The sequence below is a fragment of the Augochlora pura genome, chromosome 6, assembly GCF_028453695.1.
Source record: "Augochlora pura isolate Apur16 chromosome 6, APUR_v2.2.1, whole genome shotgun sequence".
In the NCBI taxonomy this organism is placed as follows: domain Eukaryota; kingdom Metazoa; phylum Arthropoda; class Insecta; order Hymenoptera; family Halictidae; genus Augochlora; species Augochlora pura.
This window is the reverse complement of record NC_135777.1, coordinates 1,031,565-1,058,849: the sequence shown is the minus strand read 5'-3', so window position 1 is coordinate 1,058,849 and position 27,285 is coordinate 1,031,565. Positions and strand designations below refer to the sequence as shown.

Here is a 27,285-nt window from a genome sequence, read left to right as displayed (position 1 = left end):
GTTGCAAATTTGCAAATTTTCAAATTCGATTTATTCCAAATGAAGTTCTATATGCAAAACGTTTATATTACATTCTTTTCTGTTTTTACATATAGAATTGTTCTGTTTGATTTCGCTATAATGTTTTTCATTCGACACCAATTGTGTTCTTAATTCAAGAATTAAGGTCGTACGACCTTAAAAAAAATGGACTACGAGGTCATTATTTCAGGTCACTGTTAGAATTACCGAAAAATTCTGACAACGGTACGGTGTTGTACTTCGGACCACCTTGTTCCGGTGTTTAAAAACTACACTGAATCGACAGCAGGCTCCGGACTGTGAGCATTAAACTGTCTAACCGGCATCCGTGTTCCCGTATTGGTACCTTTAAAGTTCAAACACATTATAACAATCAGCTAGCTTTGAAACAAACTTCGCGCGCATTCGGTTTTAAAGATATTTTATAAATAATATTTTATACAATAATAATGAATTGCAGATCGTATTATCTTCGAGCAGGAACAATTATAAGTGATAAAGTTGTAGCATAATTTATAATAATAAAAATCTAATAAATAATATAACGATAATATAATAACTAATATAAAAATGTAAATAATATAAACGCTAGACAAAACATTGCATTCTTCTCTCAAGTAAATTAATAAAATTTGTTTGAACTCATTCAATTATATAAAAAAGAATAACTTCAGGATATTCTTTCAAAACTTGAGAAGAAAATAAAAGATCGCGTTGTGTTTTTGAATGTTTCAAGTTGAAACAAGGAATTGGGGTTATCCAGGTTGAGTAGCCTGCTTGAGAACACAACGCATGTTAAGTGGAGCCGAGGATGGACGGACAGGTGTTGTTCAGGTTTCGTGGGATTTAGGACAGGCTCTTAAGATGCACACGGTATATAACAAGAGCACGATGTATGGGACTAAGCGCAACTGTCATCAGGTGGTAATCACGTTGAATCATCCAACTATCGAGGGGATATTTTAGGAGAATAACGAGAGAAAGTTCGAAGTGGCGAGCAGTTATCGAAGTTACCGTACTTCGGATATAGGAACGTTATTACTATAGAATCTATTCGGTTGGCAACCAAGTAATTGCGGATTCGAAATAAGAAGGGAAATTCAATTCTTTCGCTTAAGAATATGAGTTTATCCGATTAGACGAATCATACATAGTGAAATAACAGTATTTATATCCCCAAATTCAATAACTTGAATCAATACTGAAACTTCGAACACGTTTCATCGAGACAATTTTATCGAGACTGATCAGTGGGATTAAAAACTGTTATTTATATAAAACGGACCAATGAACTCGAAATTTTAATTGGAATTCAAAACAAATTCTTTTATCATTTTAGCTGCCAGCAAGATAAGATATGTTTCTCATTTGAATGAGCAAAAGTTGTCATTTCTATAAAAAAACAAACAGTGTTTTATTTGATCGTATGTTTAATTGTAAAAATGTTATAAACTTTCAAAATTGTTGACTCAGTTTCGCTCTTCATTCTATACTTTGATTCGGATTAATTAATTTCGTTGTTCTTCTCGTAAAATATTGTAAAACTCGATCTCTTATTTAAAGACAGAATTATATTTCATACAACTTATTTAATACAGAACTTTAAAGAATCAAGACACATCTAATTTTTACTTCTTGGCTAATAGTTTTGGTAATTCTGGCACACGTGTTTTCAAGAGCCACGATGATTGATAATCTTATTACGTACGCCGAGTGTAATCCGATTATCGAGACACAAATCTTGCAGCTCGTTTCCTTCCAAAACAAAAGAATCGTTATCAAGATCTGCTATATATACTCATTAGTAATAATTATCGCGTTAATCCAGTACGAAAATAGTACTAAATGATATCTGCTCGTTATCGTATTATTTATATAGAGAGACGGTGATTACGAGACACCGATAAAGATCTCTGTATCAGTCAGCATCTCCCGACGATAACATTTATAAGAAACTAATTTTTCAGCATAACATTTTCATCATTATCAGAAAAAATGTTAAAAGAGACTCTATCACCGACGAAACGAACTTCGAAAGAGCTCTGGGACGACTGAAACCGATGTCATGAACGGCTAAGAGACGAGCCTGAATATTTATATAAATACAGTCACTTGGAGTCACTTACAGCGTAGCGCGGAAGAAATTTATGGGACAGCCTAATAAAACTGTACAATGCAAGGAGTTCGGTCATTTTTACCTTCCTTTCTGAAGGCTGTAACGAGGAATGAAAAGGTGATAGAACGGCGGGAGAGAGGAGGAATAGAAAAGATCGTTTCGTCCTGGGTCTGCTAATGGACTCATCAGTAAGGGCGCCCCGACAGAGCTGGCTCGCCTTGGGCGTAAGAATATCGGACGGGTCGGTTAAGGAAGGTATATACAGGATGTTCAACTGCAGATGATTATGCGCCTGTGATAATGAAAGTGGTCTGCTGAAGAATCTAAAGAAAAGAAATTCCATTTACCACCCACTTTGTGTTGCGTCGATCTACATTGCAATAGCAGTTGCATGAAATTAGTCGGAAATAATTCATTTCTAATTCAATTCTACTAATATTAATAATATCGTCCATAGTATTTATTAAATTCACAGTAGAACAAACGTCTTGAGATTTTTAGAACATTTTCTAGATTTTCTATTATTCAGTGTATTCATCCGAACCGTTCAGTTTAAACTGTACTGCAATTATTTATTGTATCGTGATAATCATTTTAATTAACACGTTATTAAAATGTAAAAAGAAACGTTCGCCCGATTGTTTAAAAACAATGTTGATTTTACAGTATTGGTTCTACAGTTGTTTAAACATTTTTAAAAGCCTTGAAAATTCAGAGACACAAATCTATCATTAATTTACTTTTTCTATTAATATGTGGTTTATTTATTAATTCCTTTAAATCTTCCAATTACGTTCGCGATTAAATTTGCAACTACGTCGGAAACAACTCGTTCGATCAGTATAACTTCTTCGTGAAAAAAAGCAAGCTTCCGATGTTAGTTGACGATGCAGCATGTATAAAACAAGTCTGTAAGAATTAAGTTAGAACAATGTTGAAAATGATTAATTACGTGGCGCTCGATGTTCGGCGAGTTCCTTAGAACCCGTCGCCGGTCTCAGAAATGTGCTTTGCGTTAAAGTGACCACCACCGCGAGAATCGATGCAACCAGAAGGAAAATAAACGTTCCCAGGATGATCATCGTGATCCTGCGGTGTCGTCTGGCCTGCTCCAAATTCTCAGCGTCCTCCGCGCTCTCGCGCACTTGTTTTATCTCGTCCTTTACGGGCCGGACAGAGTCCTTTCTACGCGCGTTGCTCGCTCTGCGTGACTTCGCTGGTCTCACCGAGCTATTCCTTCTACTGTTGCCTAGAGATCATCATTGGACATCTTAGTTCGTAGTCTGCTAATGTTGCTTACATAATTAACAACACAGTTTCTTATTTATAATGTACAAGACGCGACAGTTATACGATAAATATTCTTCAAGCTTTTCTCAAATTTTTTTATTCGCAGAAAGTTGCTTTGAACATTTAATTATGAAGAAGCTGCGAATTAATTACTGTTTTTAATTATTCTCCAAATTAATTTTCTGTACGAATTGATTTCTGTGCGAATTAATTTCTGTGCGAATAAATTCTTGTTTGAACAATAACGTCTTGTTCAGATGAATTTTTATTCCAATAGAATCTTATTAGCATAAATAGTTGTCCAGATACATTTTCTTCGAAATTTTATTCCTAAATCCTTATTCTAAAGACAATCTTATAAGGTATTATATGGTTGAGATTCTGCGAGTTGAGCTTATGGTATAAAATTATTAATTTTAAGTTTTATAATATGTGTTCCATTTATGGAAGATCGATTTCGTTTTACTCGAACTGAAAAACTTTGAAAAGGTTTTCGGCTCGATCGATTCCATCGAGACTTCTTGCGACAAAGTTATGCAAAAGCGACGACGCGCAGCCGGCGTTTCGTTAATTCCGCATTTTGCATAAGTTCAACAGTTTTTCCAGGGATTGAATTTCGCAAACTGTACACACGGGGCAGCCAAACCAGCGTCGTTTATTGACCGTTCGATTCGCGAATATTGACCGACTTTCGCGAGCACTTTTCGGCTGTCTTCAACATCTTGCACCGCTCAAGCACTAGCAATCTATACAAACACGGATACTTCGGAGGCTATCCGTAACATTTCGATAGCTTCTGAATGGTTAATTTCGTTTCCAACACCAAATTTAATGGAAACTCTCCGGCCAAGGTAAATTTAGACGCGATGGAAATCGCGGAACAGCGAAAGTCGCATCTCGCGAGCGAATCGATCAAAAGATCTCGTCTCGTGCATACATATGTCTACATGCTTTATCGAATTTACAAAGTAAAGAGATATGTTCTTGGCAGAAATTAAATAAAAAATATTTGTGGGTTATTACAGAACCTTGATTCGAACAAATTAAGAGCTTCGTAGTTGCGAGAAAAATACAATTCGAGTTTCAAAATAAATTTTGATTTGGTACATTAATTAACAGTTTCAAAGCTATAATTAGAAAGCGGATTTTATGCATTTATGGTAAAAATTTTGTTCAAACTAAAGTGTAGAATTCTAAAGACATGAAAAGAATTTAAAGACACTATTTCTCATCATTTTCATCTTATTGCGATTATTCACGGAGCAATATAATTTATATTTTTGTAAATTAATTTTTATTCCTATCTAGTTGTAATTGGTGCCGTTTCATTGAACTTCAACAAATCCTGTCGGGATATTCGAAAATACGTGGCTCGAGAAGCAGCTGGATGGAATCGTTTCCTTTTCGAGAGTCAAAGACAGGTTACGCGACCGCTAAAGTTATTTCAGGAAGAGATCATTTAAAACCGGTCGACAGTGGAGGAATGTTTGTTCTATGTCGCCTTTTCGGGTTACACGCGACACGGGATAGCCATTTAACTGAAACCGTGCCCGAATTATTTTACTAAGCGGACATTTCGGTTTAATGGCCGTGTGTGCTCAAGCTTTTCGTTTCCACCGCGGACAGCTCGTTTGGTCGAGGGACCGGAAGTTAGACCTTATCAACCCGCATAGGTCGGACGCGCGGCATAATATAGCTTCTACCTGCATTCGGTAGACCGCCAGCCTAACCGCCCGAGAGCTGGGATTAGGGCATTCTCGCATTTACGCTCCTTTCGAAAATTGTTCAAAATATTGGATTTAGCAAGAAAGCAACTTCGGTTTGCACCAGCAGTTACCTTTAACTTTACCAGTTACTTTACCACTGTTTCGTTATTCTTTGTCAATGTTACAATCTTTTTCTTTCCAGATTTGGTAGTCAATACTCCTAAGTTGCTTTAGAAACAAATTCCTTGTAATTTTGTTTACAACATGCGAAATTGGAGGAAGCGATCGAAAAGGTCAGAATTGGCAGATCGCGACCCTTTTTCTCGGCGAAGCTATTTGAAATGCTAGAGCCTGCGAGCATCGATCAAGAGCCGTCGAAGGTTGCTGTGCGCCAAGAAATTGCAGCAATACCGCCGCAAATAACCATCCGGTGGATGGCCAGAGCTTCAAAAATCGATTACGAATGCGTATCGCGAATGAAAGCTGCCATCTGGTAGGCATCGCAATATTCGAAAGCGTATCGAATCTGTTGCACCTACGTGTTGCTATAGTTCAGACAATTCGGAGAACAGTTTGTTTTATTAAAAATCGTCGAAATAGCTGCACTCCGTTGCTCGGCAAGGGAGCTGCACTCCTTTGATCACTTTTGTCTATTTGTAAATGAAATTGAACGCTGAACGAACGTTCGATGAGTAAATCAGCAGCCATCTTGCACCTCACGGAAGCTGAGAGAATGGTTTGCTATGACAGAAAAAGTTGAGAGTCTCTTATAGCTGACGCAGTTCTGTACACTGTGGTTGTAATCACGTAATCGCGGACAGAGGTCCCGATGGAAAATCAACCGCAGTCGAGGATTAGACTGTCGAGGGAGCACGTACTATAGGGAGTAATCGAGCGTAATTAGCCGATACGTAATTGTTACATATCGCAGCCAATCGAAGGAATGGCGTAGACCGTGATAGAGGACGATGCCGAAATTTACATGTTTGCGATGTATTTCACTGTAAAAAGCATAATAAGACAACTGTCCATGTACAGTTTGTTATCGTTACTCTAATATACACTATAATAACGAGTCGGATTCGTGATGAAGATTCCACAGAACACTGAATTAATAAATTATTAATTCCTTCTAAATCTAAATCAAATTGAATTTTTCTATTATTAAAGTTTGGAAAAGGAAACAAATAAAAACGATACAAGTAAGAAGAATGATCTGGTGCTAGTAAGGAAAATCAACGCAACCGGAAAGGAGTCATAGTGCAAGTGGTTAAAGATGTTCGTGTCATCTGTCTTGAAAAAAAGTTGCAGCAACGTTTGCGAACAATTATCGTTCGGTTACCATGAATTCACGTTTTCAAGGCTCAACTTCAAGCGCACAAAGCTGACTTCGCTATCGCTCGTCACTCGCAGAACCTCGTCCAAGCTCCTATCAATTTTTACCACGTTATCGCGAACGTTCCTTCCTTGTTTTTCAACGCGAAAAACACGAAAGCACGAAACGCTGTGTCGTAGAAAAGTACCGATGTCCTACGCGGTGTCAATCAAGCCATTGTTGCTCGAAGCATCTTTTTTTTCGCGCAGCGTACATCGGAATCGATCAATCGGATAACGCGATTAACGGACGGGAAATCGTTATTGCGTCGGCGGAGACGCGCTCGCAAAAGCTATATATTGATCGATCGAAAAGTCTGATGACCCAATTGTGTTCGTACCTAACGGCGTCGGCCGGCTGCAGCTGTTTATCCTCGAGCGGCTGGATTGCACGCTGGATCGGCGACTGGACCGTGACTGCAGATCGGCGTCCGATTGTTTTCTCCCTTGTTTCTGGCTGCCGGTCTTCGAACGTGCCGGAACGCCGTGTCGCGGCTCGTCGTCCGCGCCTGCCGCGCAAAGCGCCGAGTTCTCGCTCGATTGGAAACCGACCGCGTCTAAATTCGGAACGCAGATCGACGAACGATCCTCCGCAGGATAAGACGCGTCGCAACTGTACAATCGCTGGCAGATGATGTCCGGCGACGCGTTGTACGACGGATGATCCAACGACGGGTCGTCCACGTAGAAGATCTTTCGCTCGGACGACGAGCGGGACAATCGACGGTTCGACGAGTCCCTCCTTTGCTTCGACATCGTCCGCTAGCTTTATGTTTTAGACCATTAAAGAACATGCACGCTCCCAAAAGGAAAAGATGGCACACGCTATAAAATAATTATAGCGTAAGAAGAAACTGTAGACTCATGTGTAAGCGAGTGAAAGACTGTTGAGCTCGAGCAATATTCTGTGCTGCGCGCGGTAATTTTGCGTGAAATATTCGAACGACTTTCGATCACGAATATTAAATACAAGTTGAGAGGATCTCGGTTTCTGCATCCACAAGGCCTGCGATTACATTTCAGGAAAGCTGAAAATCGCGTCTGGAGAATGCAATTCGAATAATGAGAAATTCAGATTAAATAATAGAGTATTTTTAATGGAGTATTTTAGATTCGAGTAAACTATTCTTTCGCCATGTTCACGGTCCGGAAGAAGTCAAAAGTGCAGCATGCAACCACGAAATCCGATATCCGCGTCATCGCATCCAAAAAGGATGCTGGCCACAGAGAGAGGACCTTGAGAAAGTACGAGTGAGTTTTGAACCGAAAAGCCACTCGTCGGTATCATAGAACCGAGCTTTCTGCAACGTCGATCCCAGCGAAAATTCGTGTTTCGCTTCGGAGCTCTATTATCCTTCGAGCAGCTCCCTGTTTACACGAAGAGGGCCTTTTATAATAATATCACTGAGCATTACTCACTTAACCCTTTGACTACTGTTGGCGCCTATTGGCGTCCGAAACATGTTGGCTTCCCTGTGGACGCCAATAGGCGTCAAGATCAAATTTCGTTTACTATTAAATTTGATTAATTATATATTGTCTAATATTTATCTTATATATTGTAGAAAAAGCTTAAAATTATTGTTCACTTCAAGTAATATTGGTTTAATGTAACAGAGTTCAATGAGCACTGCAATAAATCCAAAGTCTGCCGTCGCCAAAGGGTTAATCACCGAGCATCAGAAAAGTAGATTGCTTCCTGCGATTTGCTTAAGAACCCGCGAAGCTTCCAGACAATTAGCCGTTTAGAGATAGGGCGAAGTTACTGCTAGAGAAGAACGTGTCAGACGAATAGTGCCATTTTCTTGTAATCAGTTCATTCGGCGAGAGCACTTGAGCCGCACGACTCCTCTAACCGCAAAGAACTTTCCGCTTGGTCACCGTTTAACTACCAGGATTATCTGAACCCATCAGCGGGACTAGTCCCTGCGGAAGGACATTGTAGCTGGTGATTAACATGCGACACCTGCTACGAGACGTAATCCACCTAACCCGCAGGCACGCACTACTCCTGCTCTGACCTAGACCCGGGCTAACATTTGCAGCGAAGTTGCAGAAATAATACTTTACGCTGGCTTTTTTCAAGGACTTTATGTCTTCGAAGTGGAGATCAATTGTTGATATACACTAGTTATGTCTATAGGGTAATTTAACAGATTTGCCAAATATGGGAATTATTGGGTGACTTTAATTGTTTATGGTACCAATGATTCAATAGAATCTTCAATCCATAATAAATTTTAGGGGATCGTTATAAGGCATTATATTTACTGTAATTTATATTATAATATTAGCTGATAGATATCGGCTGAAAGAACAGCTGATAGTCAAAATGTTACCGGCAATCTCGTCTTTCTATAAGAGAATCTTACAAGATCCTCCGTAAACTAGTTAAAGTTTGCTGATTGCCGTGATAATCCTTCCGGCAAAGACTTTGGGGATCCGCCATCCGGCGATCTTTATCTTCATTGTCTGCCGGGCGAAAGAACCGATTCAACGGTGAGAGGACGGTATCGTAAAAACAGGTTAATCGGTGTTAAGCTTCTTGCGAAGCATATAATTGTCGCGGGCCAAAGGGGTGAAACGTAGCGCAGTTTAGGGAATATTTCAAAATGTTCGCGTTTAACCCTTCAGGTACGAGTAAAATGGAATATCGCGCATACCTTTATCCGTTCGTGTATTCACGCTTCGTAATGTATGCACAAAGGGTATTCGTTCATAGAGATATCCCAGAATGGTCGTGAGTTTTGCCATTTCTGAGCACTTTTTCGTCCTATATCGATTTCACGACCTCCATTGTATTGCCCCCAATGGCACCCTTTTACAGACTGTAACAGTTCCTTTCCTCTAGTCGCGTCTTCGCTGTGTATCTCGACACAGAGGAGATTCTCGTAAAAGATGTTTCCAAGGAAAATGGGTATAGGGGTGGAATGGCAAACGGCTTATGGTGTGCGTCACGTGTTACTAAAAAATCTGCTTCTCGCGTTCTTTATAAGTTGTCGCAAAAATTCGTTGAATTTCTTATAGACACACATTTACTTTATATAAGCAAATAAAAATTATAAAATAAAAATTATTAAAAAAAATTATAAAAAAGTATAATAAGTTACAGAGCGAAAATTAATTATAATTACAAACGTAAACTTGAAACGGAAGACACCAGCGAGTATTTACGGCGACGCAAAGGAAGCCATCCGAAGTTTGCATCTGCGATCGTGCTTTTCCATGGAAAATAATCTGTACATCTGAAAATAACAACTTCCCAGGGTCGTCTTTACGAAGTTCTTAAAGTACGCGTCGCGATGATGAACACAGTTTTTTTTTTTTACAAAGAAAGAAAGAAAGCGTCGGAGATTGTCGAGGTTAAAAGCTTGCGCAAATGACTCATTTCTGTATAACGCAATGCGGACTCACTCTTCCTGGCAATCTTCCGCAAAAATATTTGTGCAATAATTTTTCAAGACGCTGCCACGTGCTTCGAATCGCGAATGGTTAACGATACACAAAAGAATTATTATTAGATTATTATAAGAATTATTATTATAAGAATATTGAGAATAAATTACAATATATTATTTACACATTCTCAGCGATCGTGAAATAACAGTTTATAACAAGGGGAATGGTAAATAATAAATTTTGGCATAAGATCCATACTTTGTCCCATTCTTGTTCTATCGCGTGGTTTATTGTTAACGCCATTGTTTCCAAAGTCTTGTTTCAAAGTTCATTGTTTGAAAATCTATTTAAATTTGCATTTGTTAAATCACGCGTAGCTTTATACACGAAGCAGAACTTTGCGCACATGTTTGATTAGAACAGGTGGACACGAAGCCATTTTAATTGTAAATGTGATATAATGTTCCTGATCTATAGTATTTCTATAGTATGCGATAAAGCGCACTTTTATGGACATGAAATTGATTCTCGCGACTCGTAGCAACAGTTTTACTAATTAATGATTTTTTCAATCTAAACTCTATTGTTATAAAAATTATTTTCACGTAATAGAATAATTTCAGTGGTGCCTCGGAGTCACCGTTCGAGTGCAAAGGGTTAACCACGAATCTCAGAAATTGTCCGTGTGCATCCGCGAACGGTTTTCAATTGCCGGCATCTGAAACTTTCACGGGGAAGATTTCAGCGCGTTGCGAAAAGATGATTTTTAAACGGCGACTTGGAAGAAGGAGAGCGAAAATATAACTAAGGGCAGGTAAATATGTCCTATCTATGTTGTGGACGTCACCCTTGAGTTTATTGCGACGTGTATTTTTAGCGACGGATCTAGCAGGCCACCTATCCGCTTTTCATGTCTCATTCCTCCCCTCGCGACCCTCCTGTGTCGCACACAGCTGTGTTCCCGTCGCGTCTGTGTGCGCGCGCCACCGCCTGCGCGCCTGTTAAACGCGCTCGCATACATACGTACGTATAGGTTACTACGAACACGTCGATAAACATACCCGACCAAATATTTAGAAAATCCACGCCTACCGACCGACACCGAGTTATTTAAATATTCCCTCGATAAAGGAACGCTATGCATTCGGTTGTCCCATAACTTTCGTCCGCCGCCACGCTACGAGTGACTCTAAGTGGATGTATTTATATAAATATACAGGCTTATCTCTTAGTCGTTTATGGCATCGGTTTCAGTCGTTCCAGAGCTCTTTCAACGTACGTTTCGAAAACTGTCGAAATTGTTGTCATAATTAGTCTCTGAAGTTGATGGATTTCTAGTAAAAATAAATAGATCAAACGAATTAGAAATGATGAAATATAATATTTATCTCGAGTGGCATTATTATGGCAAATTATGACTCGTAGTGTCGCCATTTTATATATTATGGAATTGCATTTTGTGGCTCGTCCGGTGACAATTTTCTGAATATAAATAAATATAATAAAAATTATTTCGAAGCGTGGCATGATAATTTTTAAAGTCGCCACTCGACCGCTTAAATAATCGAACTTGCTTAGCAATAGCAGAAAGTGTTGTAGGACGGTCGAAAGAAGTGACGAGAAAGGTTGACAATGTATTCGATTACGTAGCGAACGAAATTAACGAAATTGAGTTTCGTTGACACCGATTGTCTGGCCGGAGTGGATTAGTCCCGGGAAATTGCCATCCAGATGAGGAAACTGGATCCCCACTGATCTATCCGTTTGCTTTCGAAACTTCCACCGTGCACAGACAACTCTGTTCGACTTTTAAATCGTTTCTTTGTTGCGCGCATATGTCCGGAATGTTTGTGTACACGTTTCGGCGGCGTTGAACGGCTTCGATTTATTTCTTTTCGCGTTCGAGGCGAACTTCTTTGGTACAACACCTGGCAAAAGATACTCGGATACCTTTTGACACGATATACCTTTCGAAACAATAATTAATTTGCTAAAACTAGATCAAATGGTTTGAATTCTTTTTCATGCTAAAGGGACTAATTTACGGTACAAATATTGAAATACTTTTCTTCAATTCTACTTGAAACGATAGAAAAAATTCGTTAATAGCTCATACACAGTTTGATCATTTTCCTGCAGAACTTTACAACACGACGTATAGCACCGTCGAATGCGTCGAGCTCGTCGCATTGCATTTGATCGTCCCGTAGAAACGGCACGCCGCGCGTTATTCTAATCTTCTCTTTCACGATTTTTAATTTTCCAAAAAGCAGCTTTTTCAATTCGACGTTCTTTCCCTGGAATACACAGCACTTAGGCTGCTTTCAGAGCGATACGGGCGGGTGCCCGCAGCTAGCGCGTACGCGCGCGTTCCCAGCGACTCGTACAGAAGAGGGCAATTCTACCGGGAAATGTAAGTCGAGAACGAGAAATGCAATTTTTTTTCATACGACACTTCGTTCCCGAGCTAATCATTTTAAAAAGCACAGCCGACACGCATTCGTCGATATTAGGTCGTTCTCCGATTTCGCGACGTTTATTAGCTCTGCTCGAATGTCGGAGAAAGTTTTGCTTAAGGTTTTTCATTGTAAAATACACAGTAATTTACATTGTAAGTTAACTTTTTAGTTTATTAAATAATATACTTTGATTCGATGTCTCCCAACGTGAAGATCCGATTTATAACAAATTGTAGTGATTTAAACTATTAAAATTTCGTAAAAATCAATGGTGAAACCTAGCCTAATTTTAGTCCAGTGTATTAATTATGCGATATAGAAGAAACGTGTTTTATGTTTAATAAACTTTATTAACCTGAGATAAAAGTTTGTATTGTGTCAACGAAAGTATTAACTTTATTCTATTATAATTTTTTAATTTTTAAATTTGATTTACTTTTATCAATTTATTATAAATACTATCGCAACATACACAATGTATTCACATATATTTTAATTTAATAAGACGTACAGATTCTGTATTTTCGTTGGTAAAATGATTGATTAAATAATTTCAATTTCTTTTAAACTACGCGTGACAGTGGTCGCATAACAATAGTACAAGCGCGGCCGAGGTATCATTATATAGCGTAAGGAATGAATAGGATCGGTTTGAATCAAATACATTCGGTATTCCAAACCGGGGTGCACTAAACTGTGAAATCGATTACCATCTTTATTGACCGAGCAATTCACTTTCTTCCCGGCATTATTACCATTTAGCCAGTTGCCAACAAATTCATAGCTGCAAACTGTTGCCAGAGACAGTTACAATGTTACCGAGAGTGTTTAAAGGTACATGGCACTCTGTTTCATTGCGGATAATGCGACCTTTTAAAGTCCTCATAATTCACAGGCATAATGTACTGTTGGTTCGGTGTATTTAACACATAAATCGATCGGGTCATTGAGCCTGGCAACTGTAAATATTAGCTTGCGTATCATTCGAGCCAACGATCTCGAATCGGGAGACGAAACTTGTGTACAATATATGCTTGTATACGTTTGTACGAGTCGAAGAATTTATTTTATTTATTTTACGAATCCTTGACAATTGTTAGTTTGCTATAGTCACAAGTACTTTGCAGAACATATAGATTTCAATTATTATTTCTGTTTAGCACCACATTATCAAATATTTATAAATTTTAAAATAATATTTTTAAATAGTATCATCGATACTATAATTTATATACTAATATTATATACCATAATTTGGTATACTAATATTATATACTATAACATGATATACTAATATTTGACACTAACATTGCAACGCAACCCTTTTCAGGCAATCGTGTTCCAGTCAGCGTTTTCCATTTTCCGGACAGCGATAAATACCATTGCCTCTATTTTTTTCGTCGATGTGATACATGACACGCGTGGTTCGGAAAGTGATCGCTGTAATAAAGCTTCGGAAGTGTCCTCCCATTCAGTGGCGTCAGATATTGCTGTTACATATGGATAGGTCGACTGCGCTTAAAGTTCCATTAGCCGTTGAAAAATATGTCGGCGGCAGAAATTGTTCGGCGCGGTTCGGCCATTGTCGTTTATAATATTCCCGGCGATCTCCTAGCTCGTCATCCGGTATTTATTTGAATCTAAAGAGGCGCTATTAACAAATTCGTCGCCGACAATTAGACACTAAAATCCCCGCGGAATTGAAGCAATTTAATTAATTAAAATAAAACTAAAAAGTTCATATTTGTCATAGGGGGACGACGTTAGAACTCTATTAAAAATCTCTGATTAAAAATCATGGTCGAACTCATTTCGCTCGAAAATATTGCGATAAGAATAAATTGTCGCAATTGGTCAGAAATTAGTGTCAGCCAGATATGGGTGACGCGGCGAGGAACGTGTTAAATGGTACCGCAAGTTTTAATCCTTCGACTACTGCAACAGGGTCTCCTTGGCCAGAGTCATTTCTGACTCACATCGATGCTTCGCTGACGCGTATGAATGGTGGCACGAGAGCCTCGGAATTATGGTGGGGATAGTGTAAACTCTAGGCGATAGTCTAAACTTTGGCGGTCTCGCGCGTCCCAACGAGTCACGAATCACTCCGACCTAGGAGACGAAGGGTTAACCCTTTGCACTCCAGGCCATTTTAAGCCTAGATTTAAAATAGCTATTTTATCCAGGCGTATTTCCATTTTATATAACTCAGTACAATTTATGAATATGAAATTGAGTCTGGTGAATCATAAAACTGTTATACGCTTTTAACAATCTTTTAAATAGGGTCTTTAATAATGTCAAAATTATTTTAGAAATGATATAACGATTTCGTTGGTGCCTCGGAGGCGCCACTCGAGTGCTAAGGATTAATAAATCGAGATGCAGGTGTTCTACTGATAAAAGCAGATATTCTACTGACGCAAATGTTACTCCACCGCAGGTGTTATTAATGACAGTCTCCAAGAAAAGTCTGCATTGAAAATGTTTCAGTCCAAGTCGTTTCGCAGACATTCGCGGGTTCTGACCATGTGTAAAGCTAGATATACGTCTATAGCTGACTCGGTCGCGTGATAAATTTATCATAGACGTCGGTACATTTAATAGGGTAATGAAACTCTATACCCCCCGTTTTATTGTGTGCGAAATGACGCGCTGGTCTAACTTTGAATGCGTTAGACACAGACAGAAGTTGTGCGAAGTTTTAGGTACAATGACTACCGCATCGCGCAACGTTTTCGTGAAATCCCGCGTTCTTTATCGATGCAAAAATTACTTCAACAATCGATATTTAATAACAGATAACAATCTATTTAATTAATTTAATAGATAATCGTCATTTATAGTATTTATAATAATCGTCATTTGGATATGGTTGAGAAGTGAAAAAGATAAGGAAAGGAAGAAACGTGCGATGAATTCGACAAATAGTTTACAAACGGGAATAGTAGGTTCACGGCTAGACCAATGCAATTTGAAGGAGCTAATATTAGAATGTCTTGTCATGGTCGTCGTATTACAAACGCAGTGACATTGCTTTCTCGCAAACACAGCGTCGTGTCTCTTTACGAATACGAGTAGCATTGTAATTCACTGGTTAACGATCCCCGGTTAAAGAATCGATATCAACACCTTCACACTCTAATGTATCTGTACATTCATCATTCACAACTATAGAATATTTCTTTATCCACAAAATAATCAACTATTTTAATTATTCAGACATTTGGCGATATACATACAAATGAAATTTCAAATTAACACCCAAGTTTTATTTTTTTTAAACAATTTTTCTATTGTCTCTAGGACCGTTAAAATTATTAAAATAATAAATGATTAGAGACAATTTAATTTAGTCAATTCGCGAGTTTTTAAAAGCTTTCTATTGTAACTGTAAGTACTGGGAAATTTAGTTTGAAAAAACATAAGAGTGCGAACGAATTAAACAATTATTTAAAGGCGCCGAGAGCCCTTTAACTTGAAGATATCTTTTAAATATAGATTCAGGTATTTTAGATCGTCCGTGGTATTCGTTAAAGCGACGACGAATTTTGCAAGCGCCTTTTTGCATATTCTTCTCGTCCCACTGCAAGTTCCCCTCCGGTAAAAAAAAGTAAGACGACTTTTGATTCCTTGAACTTTGATCAAACTCTTAAATCACGGCAGAAGGATTCCAGAGATCCTGTGGTAGCTCCATTTAGAAGAACTTTCTTCGTAATTCAACGTCGATATGAATATTAATGCGCCTTGCCAGAAATGCATGAACGGGGTAAAAGAAAAGAAATGTAATAGAAAGACTTTTAAAATAATACTGCTTCTTTTAAAATTGATGAAAGTTACGTCAATTCTATCCTATGTTTTTTAATTTAATTTAGAAGACGCGAGGCTCCTAGAGCAAAAATTCTCTGCTTAATAATAAATGACCCATGGTATAAATATTTTTAAATGAACAAAAGTAACAAAGGCGATATACAATATAAATGCATCCTTGCAGATTGAAAAATTTCATATTGTTCAAATCGACTCTATTACTCAATAAATTTGAAAATTAAGCGTACTATATTTTTGTTATAACATCTTTTCCTCGGTCTCGGCAACAATGAAATTAAAAAACAATGTTGCAAACAATTTTGGAACTAATTCTGGTAATTCCGTTAGAGTTTGTTAAAAGATACTTGGAAAATCGCGGTCGCTGATCGGAAAGTGGGCAAAAGTGGGGAAACGGCAAATGAGTTTGAAAAAACAAAGCGCCCCGCGTTCGACGGGGTCGGCAGCGGGAACAATTTACGAGCGCGTCACTGTAAACACGAGAATCATTCAGAGAACGGGAAGAACGACAGGGCCCATAAAAACGTCGGCCGACGGATCAACTATTCTTAAAATTCCGTTCGCAACGGCGTTACACTTCTGTAGAACCTATAAAACAGTTTTTACGCATTTCTGGCGCGCGATGTGCGTCAACGGGTGCAAGGGACGCCGGGATGTTTCGGGAGAATTGAACGGCCATACGCGACAGCAAACGATGCGATACATTGCCGAACGGCTCGAGACGATCGTTTTACGATGTGACGCGCGGCAACATCGAACAGCGAGAAAATCAGTTCGGCCCGCATCCGCGAAACTTGCGACGACGCTGAACGTTCTGCGGAGAAGAAAAAAAATATGTGTGCCGAACCCGGTGCACGGAATGTAAGTGTGATATCGCGGGTCTGACCTGTGCGTTTCTATCGATCCGACGAGTGACGTATTCCGTTTTATAACCGTGGCATTAAGTGACGTATAATCTGTAGCGTTTCGAATTGATTACCCAAACAATAAATTATCCTATCTCAATATTTCCAATTCTTTTATTAAATGCACGAAATTATTGGTAAATTAAAGGTGAATTATTTTGCAGCGACAAGTACAAATTTTCCTTGAATTCTACTGTTTTTCTCATCGCCGCGATATACGAAATTTTTCTTTAATTTTCATTCTTGGAAATTGGGGAAAAAATGCTTAGACAAAGCAAAATGGAAGTTAAAATATTAACAGAGATTTTATACGTAACGTCAATGCGATGATATAGGTATAAGAAAATTTTTTCCCATACCGATGTTATGTTGTTCCTAGAATAAAACAGTGAGATTTTAAATTAAAAATATATCTTTCACAAAATTCACGTTCGCGATATATTTCAATTTCCAACAGCGTAAAACAGTTGATACATTTCATGCAGGGCTCTCGTTTCAGCAAATTATAAGAGTGTAGGCAACTTTATTGATTATGGTAAACCTCGCGTATGGAGTGACGCGCAACATATCTCGTCACAAGACTTATGTCTTCGTTGAACGACATTTACCGTCGCAGTAACAAAGATTAATTATCCGTTGCACTATTTTCAGCGTGCTACTTCAAACAGAAACTGTTCGCAGATTTATTTTTAGCGGTCTGGTACAGCAGAAGTAGATTGCCTTGAATAAATTATATTTAAAACGCGTATAAAAACCTAAATAGTTTTAAATCGAATCGAAACGAATTATTTCTGATTAAATTCGTTTGCTGTGTTACAGCGAACAATTGGTTGCGTTGTTCCATGGTTATCGTTTCAGCTTTAGTATTTTTTAACTCTTCCCTCTCTTTAATTTGTATGCTCAAACCCTTCCGTTTTAAAATCGATTGAAGCGTTCTTAATATAGTATCGAGGTGTATATATATAAATTTATTAAAGAGCAATTCCATAGTTCAGAGCGCGACTCAATTACGAATGCACTGTCTGTGTCGTGTATTTTTTTGTTTGAAATTTAACGTTAATTTTCCAAAAGTTACGAGCCCAATCGTTCAGCTTAATTACAAGCCTAATTAATTGCGTTGATGTTAACACAAGGAGCGACAATAATTCTTTACAAGTTACCAAAATATATATCTACAATTTGTAATTTAAAATATTCGATAATGTATAATAAATACGATTTATATTATTGATCTGTTCAAAAAACAGTTTCTTTGACGTAAGAGAAATCTAAGAAAAACAACAGATATCTACTCCGATTACTGTCTTCTTTGTAAATATCGTAGACCGATTTCGGTGCCCTCGCACGCTCCATCTATACAAAAGCAATTTTTCAACAATGGCTGAAGATGGCACAAAAGCCCCGGCATCGACGTTCTCATTTTTCAGTGGCCCGCTTCTGCGTCACTATAGGGCGCTTCTCGGGGAAACGTACCGTATGTAATTTTCGAAAGCTATTACAGGGAAGAAAATTGAACGACCAAAGCAATTAATCATCGATTTATCCATTAACAAACACGTTTGATTGAAACTCACTAATATTATTAAAATTAAGAAAATTATGAAATATTATTAAAATTACTAATATTAAAATTGAAACACTTTCGCTACACTTTTTTACTAATTCAGAAATAAGTAAATTAATATCCTAGGTGTACAGTATGATTCGTCGAGGAAAATTGAAAATTATTGTTTGATCAGATTTTTTGGTATAATATAATTTTCAGTATAGTATGATATCCCTTACGAGAATTTCTTTAGATTTTCTTTCCACGGTAGAGTTAATGTTATTGCCACGGAATATCCGATATTGTGTACAAGACGTGTACAACACGTTCGAATCTCAATGTAAAGATTAATGATAGTATAATTCGGACCGAGAAGCAGGTGACAATAATGGTCCGACGACCGCGTCGTTAACGATTTTCAAGGAAAATTCGTCGCGCAACCATTGTCCGGAAATTCTGTAACTCGATCATTAATAACCAAGTTGGTCGCGGATTCACCGGCGTTCTATATTTAGAAGAATACTACACGAATTACAAGGGACATTACTCGAGCGTGAGAACGGGAACTTTAATGAAATGCGTGTACAAGGTATCGGATTGTCCCGGAGAAAACTTTTCGAAACGCCATTTTGAGGTTACGCGCGCAAATGTAAAAGAGCTTTCAAACTTTTCAGACAATCGAACGCTGCTTTAAAAAGATGCTTGACACACATTGTCTCCTGTTTGTTGACGTACGTATCTAAAAACGGCTTTGAAAGCTCCGAGAGAAAACACATTTTCGAGAAACAATTAATTCTATAAAACAAAACTTTTCGTGAAAATGCTTTCACTCTTTTAACAGCCCAGTCATTAGAAACTACATCAGTCTTTATATTTATTTAACGTGTCCATAGATACTGGATATTGTTAAACAAAGAATAAAATATTCACAGCAACGATTTATAAAAATTTTTTGGCTGAAAAAAGAATGTTTATATTGAAAATATTATTCGGGAGTATTTCAAAGTTTTTTATAAACGAAACCCATTTTGTACTTTATTATGTGCTTCGTAATTAAGGAGGGAAGATAGAGAAAAAGAAAATTCGCCCGTTTTTCCAAACTGCAAGTTTAAAGAACGTTCTCAAATTAATTAATAACGGGATTAAAAGCATTCTTATCGAGCGGAGCTGTGTTTCGCAGGAAATGGAGTGCAAAGATGCATCTGACACGCAGGCGTTCGTGACTGCGACAAGTGGAAACGGTAAGTAATGGGCAGACAGATCAATGGAAACATGATCTATTAATTATATATTTTCATGCTCTGTGTTTTAGTATTCTAATAAATGCATGAGCTATAAATTATCATTCATAGAATGATAGTAGATATCACTTGCAACCTAATTTTTGCAATCACTATTTTTCTTCATTCTAATACCATGAATGCATCTATTATAGTATATAAATTATTTAATACATAATTTGCCCTATATAATTGTTTAGTTTGAGCAATTTCTGTTTCGAAACTGAAAAAAGGTGCGATATATTTGAACGAGAATTATCCATGTCATTAAATAATAATAAAACATTATTTGTTGAGATGCATTAATAAAATGTGTACAATATGATAAAACACATATTGCAAGTTCGTATTAACGTGTAAACTAAAAACTAGCGCAATCGTGTGCTATAATATATTAAACAGGGCGCCAAGAGTACGCGTTATTAAATATTACACGGTTAATAAGCGGAGGGAGAAAAAAACGTTATTAGTTCTCTAAACCGATATACAGGGAGTCGTATAATTACTCCTTGTATTCTCGTGAGTGCACTAAATTCAGTTTCTGGGTTACCAGAGTAGGATAGAACGTTATCCGCTGATGAGAATTACGCAGGCTGTAATATGAGGATAGATTAAACTAATCCTGCAAATTAATAACAGATGCCCATTTGTAAATTAAAAGAAAAGATATTACCGAAGGAAATAAACAAAAATTCTTTCTCTTTGTTATAAATTCTTTACTCGGTTCTCGAGATTAATTTCACTGTCTTTGGACAAGTTTCGAGATCGTTGGCTTCACAAGCGTATGACAATGGTTAAATTATTTCCACGGAAAACAAGAATAACTTTTGATTTTATTTCTCTACTTTTCGCGATACATTATAAGAACTGAATATGTATGTTAAGAAAATTTATTCCTAACAAAATAGACTAACAAAAATGACTAAACCATCCTGTTTGGTCTGTCGGCCAAATAAATCGATTTTCTGTTATACATTCATATTATTCATTTTACAATGAAATTCTCCTGCTGGATATCACTGTAGCGGACGAAAACTTTGCTGCAGACTATGGCCTCGAATGGATTACCCTATGTATTCCAGTGTATGCTAGAGCGAACAAATACCGTAACGAAGTTCTAGAACCAATTACGTTCGCTTTAGCATATTCCGCTGAAACTGTCCCCCTTTGTTTCTTCCAGAATTAATGAAAGATCCGGACAAGCGATGCACGTGCAACTATAATCGTGCACAGTGTTCCAAGTCGGGGTATACGGTATATAACTAACAATAAGTATTGTTTAAAATTATGATGCACGTCTGGAAAATTTCTCTTAGGGGAAATTAAATATTTGGAAAATTTCTCTTAGGGGAAATTAAAAATTTAGAAAATTTCTGTCACGATAAATTCCAATAAATTGTTAAACTATTATTTATATGGAATGAGAAATATTTCTTCTCCAAGGATTAATGGGGTTAATAGAAAGCACACACATCTAAGAAACTCACGATCCTCGTCGATAGATAACATTCTACTTCACCATGGTAACCAGAAACTAAATATAGTGCGCACGTGGGAATACATGAAGTAATTATACACACACCTCGACCGGTCCAGGAAATTAATACCATTTTTCCTCCCCCTCGATCACCAACCAAACGATATTACTAATAAACACCACAATATGATTGTATTTTACGCGCATTTCTAATGCACGCCGCACAAATTAATTATATATAATTTTTTCGATTAAATTTACATCGACACATCCATGCTTCCTTTGTAACTTTAACCTAATTTAAGGTCTCAATCCGCGTTCCAGGTTACTCGAATTTATTTCGTGTTCAAACAAGCTGTACAATTTTAGAGAATTTAATTGAAATAATTTCAGAGAATTTAATTAGAATTATTTAATTAGGAAATTTAATTATAGTTGTGAGTTTCCAAACGTCGTGTTTGCCCCGCGCATGTTACACGGACATGACGTCTCGTAAATTTGATAATCAACTAATATATACGTTCATGAAATATAAACTTATGGAATATAAAATTTATTTATTTCAATTATTAATAAAATTTAGTTTAACCGAGTATTAAATTTGGTATAAAATTGACTTGTTATACACGTATCAACAAGTTCAGAAGGGCTAAAGGGTGCAAACACTATGTATAATTTCTATAATAGTTTATATGTATAATTTGAAATATAATGTATAATTTATATGATCGATACATAAATAATTCTTATAGTTCTTCAAATTTTTATAAATTTTTGAATTCGCTTCTTGAAGGTTGACTTTAGCCCTTTTCTTGGACCTAGCATAACCTTTTCTCGCACTCAGCATAAAGTAACAATTTTAACCAGCAAATTATAATTTAAGTAAAACATTTATTATTTTAGGTCAGAATAAGCTCAGCGTTCTAGTATTTTGTTTACAGGTCTGAAACGAATATTATCGGGTCTCCTGTCGCATTAATTAAACAGTTTCCCAAGATTTTGCAGTAGAAATAATTATTCACGGTAGAACCAATACACCAACTCCCTTGACATCCTCTCGAGAGGACTGCCAAGAGACCGCGGTTTGCTATTGTTGCGAAGAGTCGTTTACGTTTCCTGCTTGCAGCTCGGGTCAGGGTGTAGATTTAGGTCAGGTACCTCTATAGCTCTGACCAATGTTCAATGCCCTAGAGTAAATTAATATATGCTGGATCAGGCATATACGGTTGGACATATTGCCTAACCTGATCGTAACGCCTAGGAGCCTACATCCCACCTCATAAAATCCTCCATCTTCCCCTAAACTGTTGTAGGTACACATACTATAGTATACAGGATATAATATTTCATATTATGGAAATTCAACCCTTAATCCTAAATTAGTACCGTGAATCATATCGCAAACTCTAGAAGACTTAGTTAAATTCATTTCAATTTGATTTCATAAAAACAGCAATTAAACATTTCAGTTTTAAACTGAGAATTTATATTTTGTATTATATATTACAATTTACACATTTAATTACGTTATTTAAACTATATATCACCTTTACGTTTTACTATTATTTTAAATGCTATGTTAATTATTAAGATACGTGTTTAATACTTAACCAACATTTGTCAGTTCAACGTTTGAAGCAGTTTTAACAGTTTCATACACAAATGATTATAAAAAGCTTAACAAACTGTCGCACTTGTTTCCAGAAAGTGGTATTAAAGTTTCCGCAACGAGGTTCAAGTTACCAGTCATTTTTGTACTACGAAGAAGGGTGTTATTCATAGAAACGTCTATAGAAGAGTAGAAACTTATTATCCTACTTTGCCGTGCCGCCGCAGGAAAAGTGACAAGAAGAACTTTGTGTAAAGTATGTTCCTAAAATACTCCAGACTTTTGCATTAATTATGAATCAGTTTGAAAAAGTCGTCTAATTCATAAACGTTAGATTTAATGCGCTGAGATATTTTTCACAGATTTGTTCGCGGAAATTGCAAGGCTGTGCAAGAGTGGCACAATTAAAAATAGCTCGGCGAAGAAGGTAAGTGTTTCGAATCATTCTTTGTCTGTCAACGGTGGTTGTATGATGTGTGTGACAAAATTGTGGCGGGGGCAGTAGGTCACCGCGGGGTAGTAGGCCAAGCAACGTGGCCTGTTGTTAGGTTGTTGTTCTCTCGTAAGGGCGTTTCTGCTACTCGTTATCACGACAGTGAAAAAAAAATTGAGTTTCATCATTTTATCAATTAGGTTTCTTTTATCCATTTAAATGGCATTAAATGGCAATAGCAATTTTTTACCCAAATACGTTGAAAATTAGTATTCAAAGTTCGCGAATTTGCAGCTCCATTATAAACCGACAGCCTAATTTCATGTATTCATAGGAAAAATGGAGGACCAAGATTTATTCGACAGAATCGTAAAGGGATTCATGGAAATATTCAATATCACAGACTATAGATAAAACTAGTATCGACACGCACTCTTGTTTCTGTCTTTGAAAGTTTCGGCTCGACAGCATACGGTTCAGAATTTTGATCAACCGTATGATTGATGCGCTCGATAGCCTATTATATACCCTCGTAGCATCTGGAAACTTTGCGCAGAGAGTGTATTTCCTTGTAGCAGCGTCTTCCGAGAACAATATTGCAATTAAAACGCAAATAAACGAAATTTGGAATTTCATCCATTAGAAACAACGAAGGAAAGAAAAGTTATCGATTGAAAAATATGTAGTCAATGATACATCATCATTCTTTGCTCTTTATCTCTATAACTCTCTTCTTTTCGTAAGGAAAACCCCATCAGAAAATACATGCATCATGGTACTATTTCATCAACACGTTGGTTTGCAAACGTTGTATATATCGTGTCAATTAATCGATAAACACATCGACATCACGGAAGCACAAATATTACCTTTCCATTACTCTAACAACAGAACTAACACTTACTTTCACATGAGGATCGAAACAGCGTCAAACTTGAACGACCAATGAATTTATTCAATTTATTCAAGTTACACGTCAGCAAGGAGTTATCATCTATTCAAGCGTTTTATCCTAACGCAAAACTTGATTTTATTAATTTAGATTTATTAATTAGATATTATGCTCGTAAATCAAATCTTTCGACTCGATTCAGATATTTTCTTCGCGCGAAAATCATTCGCGTCTGTCATTTAACATAACTGAAATAATATTTAAGAATCGAGGAATTTTTATCCTAAACTAGCCTTGATATAGTAATAGCCATAAAATTGGTGCACTAGAAGAATCTGAAGCAAATAAAGCTGAATCCGATGTTTGAATTTTCGTAGGAGGACGTACTCGATATTAATTCGTTCTCGATTTATGCACGATCCGCGAAGAGGGGTGCATCTGCACAGTGTCAATCGCGTAATGAAACAAATTGTATGACGCGGCCCGTCCATGGTCTAAATATGTAACGTGCTTCAACGCCGGGAAATAAACTTGTTTACCGACATTATGCATTATAAAATTTTCATTCGTGAGAATGTAATTATCAAATTTCATTCGTGAGAATGTAATAATAAAATTTCATTCGTAAGAATATAATAATAAAATTTGATTCGTGAGAACGTAATAATAAAATTTGATTCGTGAGAACGTAATAATAAAATTTGATTCATGTGAATGTAATAATAAAACGAGATAAAGCTTTTGTTCGTAACATAAGAATGTAGTAATAAAATTAAATAAAGTTTTCACTCCCAATGCAAATGCATTACGATAAACAATGTTTTTTGCATTACATAAACTGATTCTGACGGATCCAAATGGATCCCACATTTCGCGAGTCACAATAATTAACTTAACGCGTATAATATCCTGCATTCATCTCGTGCGCAAAAGTAGTTTTCAACTGTCCTTCGCGCAGCAGTTTCCCCAGTAACAATGTATTTAACCAAGGGTTGAAACACACCTAATACGCGCCGACACGACGAAGGATGTTCGCGGTTTTGTAATTAAAAGTAAATTTTTTAGAGATCCTCGCCGCTACGCTTTTATCTTCTATAACCTAATTACCAGGCGATCATCCTTGGAAACGTGTTAAAATGAGAAATTATGTATATATATATATATAATTACGTAAACTGTTCTATTACCTCGGGTGCACGCTGCCGGACAACAATTACTCACCGCGAATGCGAATCGAATCTAACGTTTTTGTCAGCATGCTAAAACGAAGCGTTTTATTTCGATGCACCGAAAGTATTTCGGTTCTCTGCGAAACAAAGGCTCTATGAACACCACCTTCGATAGATAATTCGATGGCTATCTACGAGACCTGCACGACCGTTGCATAAAACACGCAACAAAGTGCACGTGACCATGGAGAAGTTTCATCGATCGAAAATAGAATATCGAAACTCGTTCGTTAAGAGAAGGGCACGGTTTGGCACTGTTCTATGCTTTTCACTTTTGTGATGATACACTGCGGCGATACTGTACGTCGGACAGGTTAAAGCGACCCGGTGTGCTTGTCGCGAACTGTTAGATAAACGAATCGTGGGAAACCACGAAACGAGGGAAATCGCGGAATGAAATCTTCGGCGTGGTTCTAGTGCGGAAATCCGACGGCTGACTGGAGAATTCACAGACGTGCGCCTTTAATTTAAAGGCGCGGAACGTCTTTGGGTTCGCACGCTGCATGTGCGCGTCCCTCTCTCCCTCTCTCTTTCTCTCTCTCCCTTTCTCTTTATCTTTCTCTTACTCTCCTCGTTGGACATATTTGTGTGCGGTCGCGCATGTATTCCTGGTAGATATAAATCCGGAGGAGAAGTGTTTTTTCATACTGAATACTGTGTACAGCAAGTGCTATCGACTATGGTCGCACCATCTCTCACCGGTTAATTGGCCAAACACTATGGCAACCACTTTTAAGAAAAAATATAGGACGTTTGGAGAATCTTCAAGCGTATGACCTCTCTCTGTCCAAAAAGCTGGTCGTAGTCAAGGGGATGCTCGAGTCTCCGAAATGTTGACCGATACATTCGAGTACCATTGACTGGCGATCAACCCCTAATTTTTCCTGCTTCTACAAACACCAGATTAACAGAGAAAATTTTATTAATTATCTGATATAGTATTTTGGCGAAAAATTTTATTCAGTCATGAAACAAATCATTTGGTTGACGATACAATAGCAATAATACCTAGAAATCGTCCTCATTTAGCGTTCTTGAATATTACCCCGCTTCAAGTATTTATAATAATTGTAATAGACGCTTCTGTTGTTATAAATATAATTCAGTGATAAAAAGTACAAGTAAACTGGACTAAAGTATAAGCCAAATTTAGTACAGTTTTTTTTTTCTCGATAGAACACAATACATTGTCGCAATGAAATGTTAACTTAGAGACACGAGATACGAGGCTGAATCTCCAGAGACTGTTTGCATATTTCATCATCACTATGGAGAACTGTTTTCCCTCGAGACCTACCCTAAATAGCTTAGGCATACTCTGATAATGTTGCAGAACCACAAATCAAACTTTCCGCGTGCCTATACTTCGCGTTGAATTTTAGAAGACCCTTTAAACCGCGAAGTTTCGTTAACTACGTTTCACGTGTACAAGGAACAGTACAGAACGTGTACTAGAAACAGTACAGTACGTGTACTAGTAATAAATAAAATAAGTTGTTCGGATTTTTTACAATCAATTCTCTTAATTAACGAGGATATATGTTGGTCGAACATTTTCGTTAGCAGTAATGATCCTTATATACCTCTTAGTTTGTTCTACTTTTAATTAGCTAATTTAGTTAACGACCTTATAATGATGACTGGGTTTTCGAACAGAGACACACGTGATCTCTTTCTTTTAATGACACATCGGCGATATCGTTAGTTGACGCTGATTTTTGTAG

The 27,285-nt window shown here is 37.3% G+C and overlaps 2 protein-coding genes across 5 annotated transcripts in view; both read right to left on the bottom strand.

Moving 5' to 3' along the window:
• LOC144470888 (uncharacterized) overlaps positions 1 to 27,285 on the bottom strand; it is a 47,200-nt gene that overhangs the window by 5,762 nt on the left and 14,153 nt on the right. The gene's annotated exons all lie outside the window — the stretch shown is intronic.
• LOC144470889 (uncharacterized) lies at positions 229 to 25,988 on the bottom strand. Its single transcript, XM_078182480.1, has 4 exons — positions 25,520 to 25,988; positions 6,849 to 7,273; positions 3,090 to 3,386; positions 229 to 367 (listed from the first exon to the last, which is right to left on the bottom strand). Exons 2-4 carry the CDS (start codon positions 7,261 to 7,263, stop codon positions 291 to 293), a joined length of 789 nt encoding a protein of 262 aa, XP_078038606.1. The 5' UTR covers positions 7,264 to 7,273; positions 25,520 to 25,988; the 3' UTR covers positions 229 to 290.

Bases quoted from the DNA above. Each gene is read 5' to 3' on its own strand.
- LOC144470889 (XM_078182480.1), bottom strand. From the start codon at position 7,263: ATGTCGAAGCAAAGGAGGGACTCGTCGAACCGTCGATTGTCCCGCTCG. The intron at 3,387-6,848 runs GTACGAACACAA...GATGATCTCTAG, and splicing joins CAGCCGGCCGACGCCGTTAG to GCAACAGTAGAAGGAATAGC. The intron at 368-3,089 runs GTAATTAATCAT...TGAACTTTAAAG, and splicing joins CGCCGAACATCGAGCGCCAC to GTACCAATACGGGAACACGG.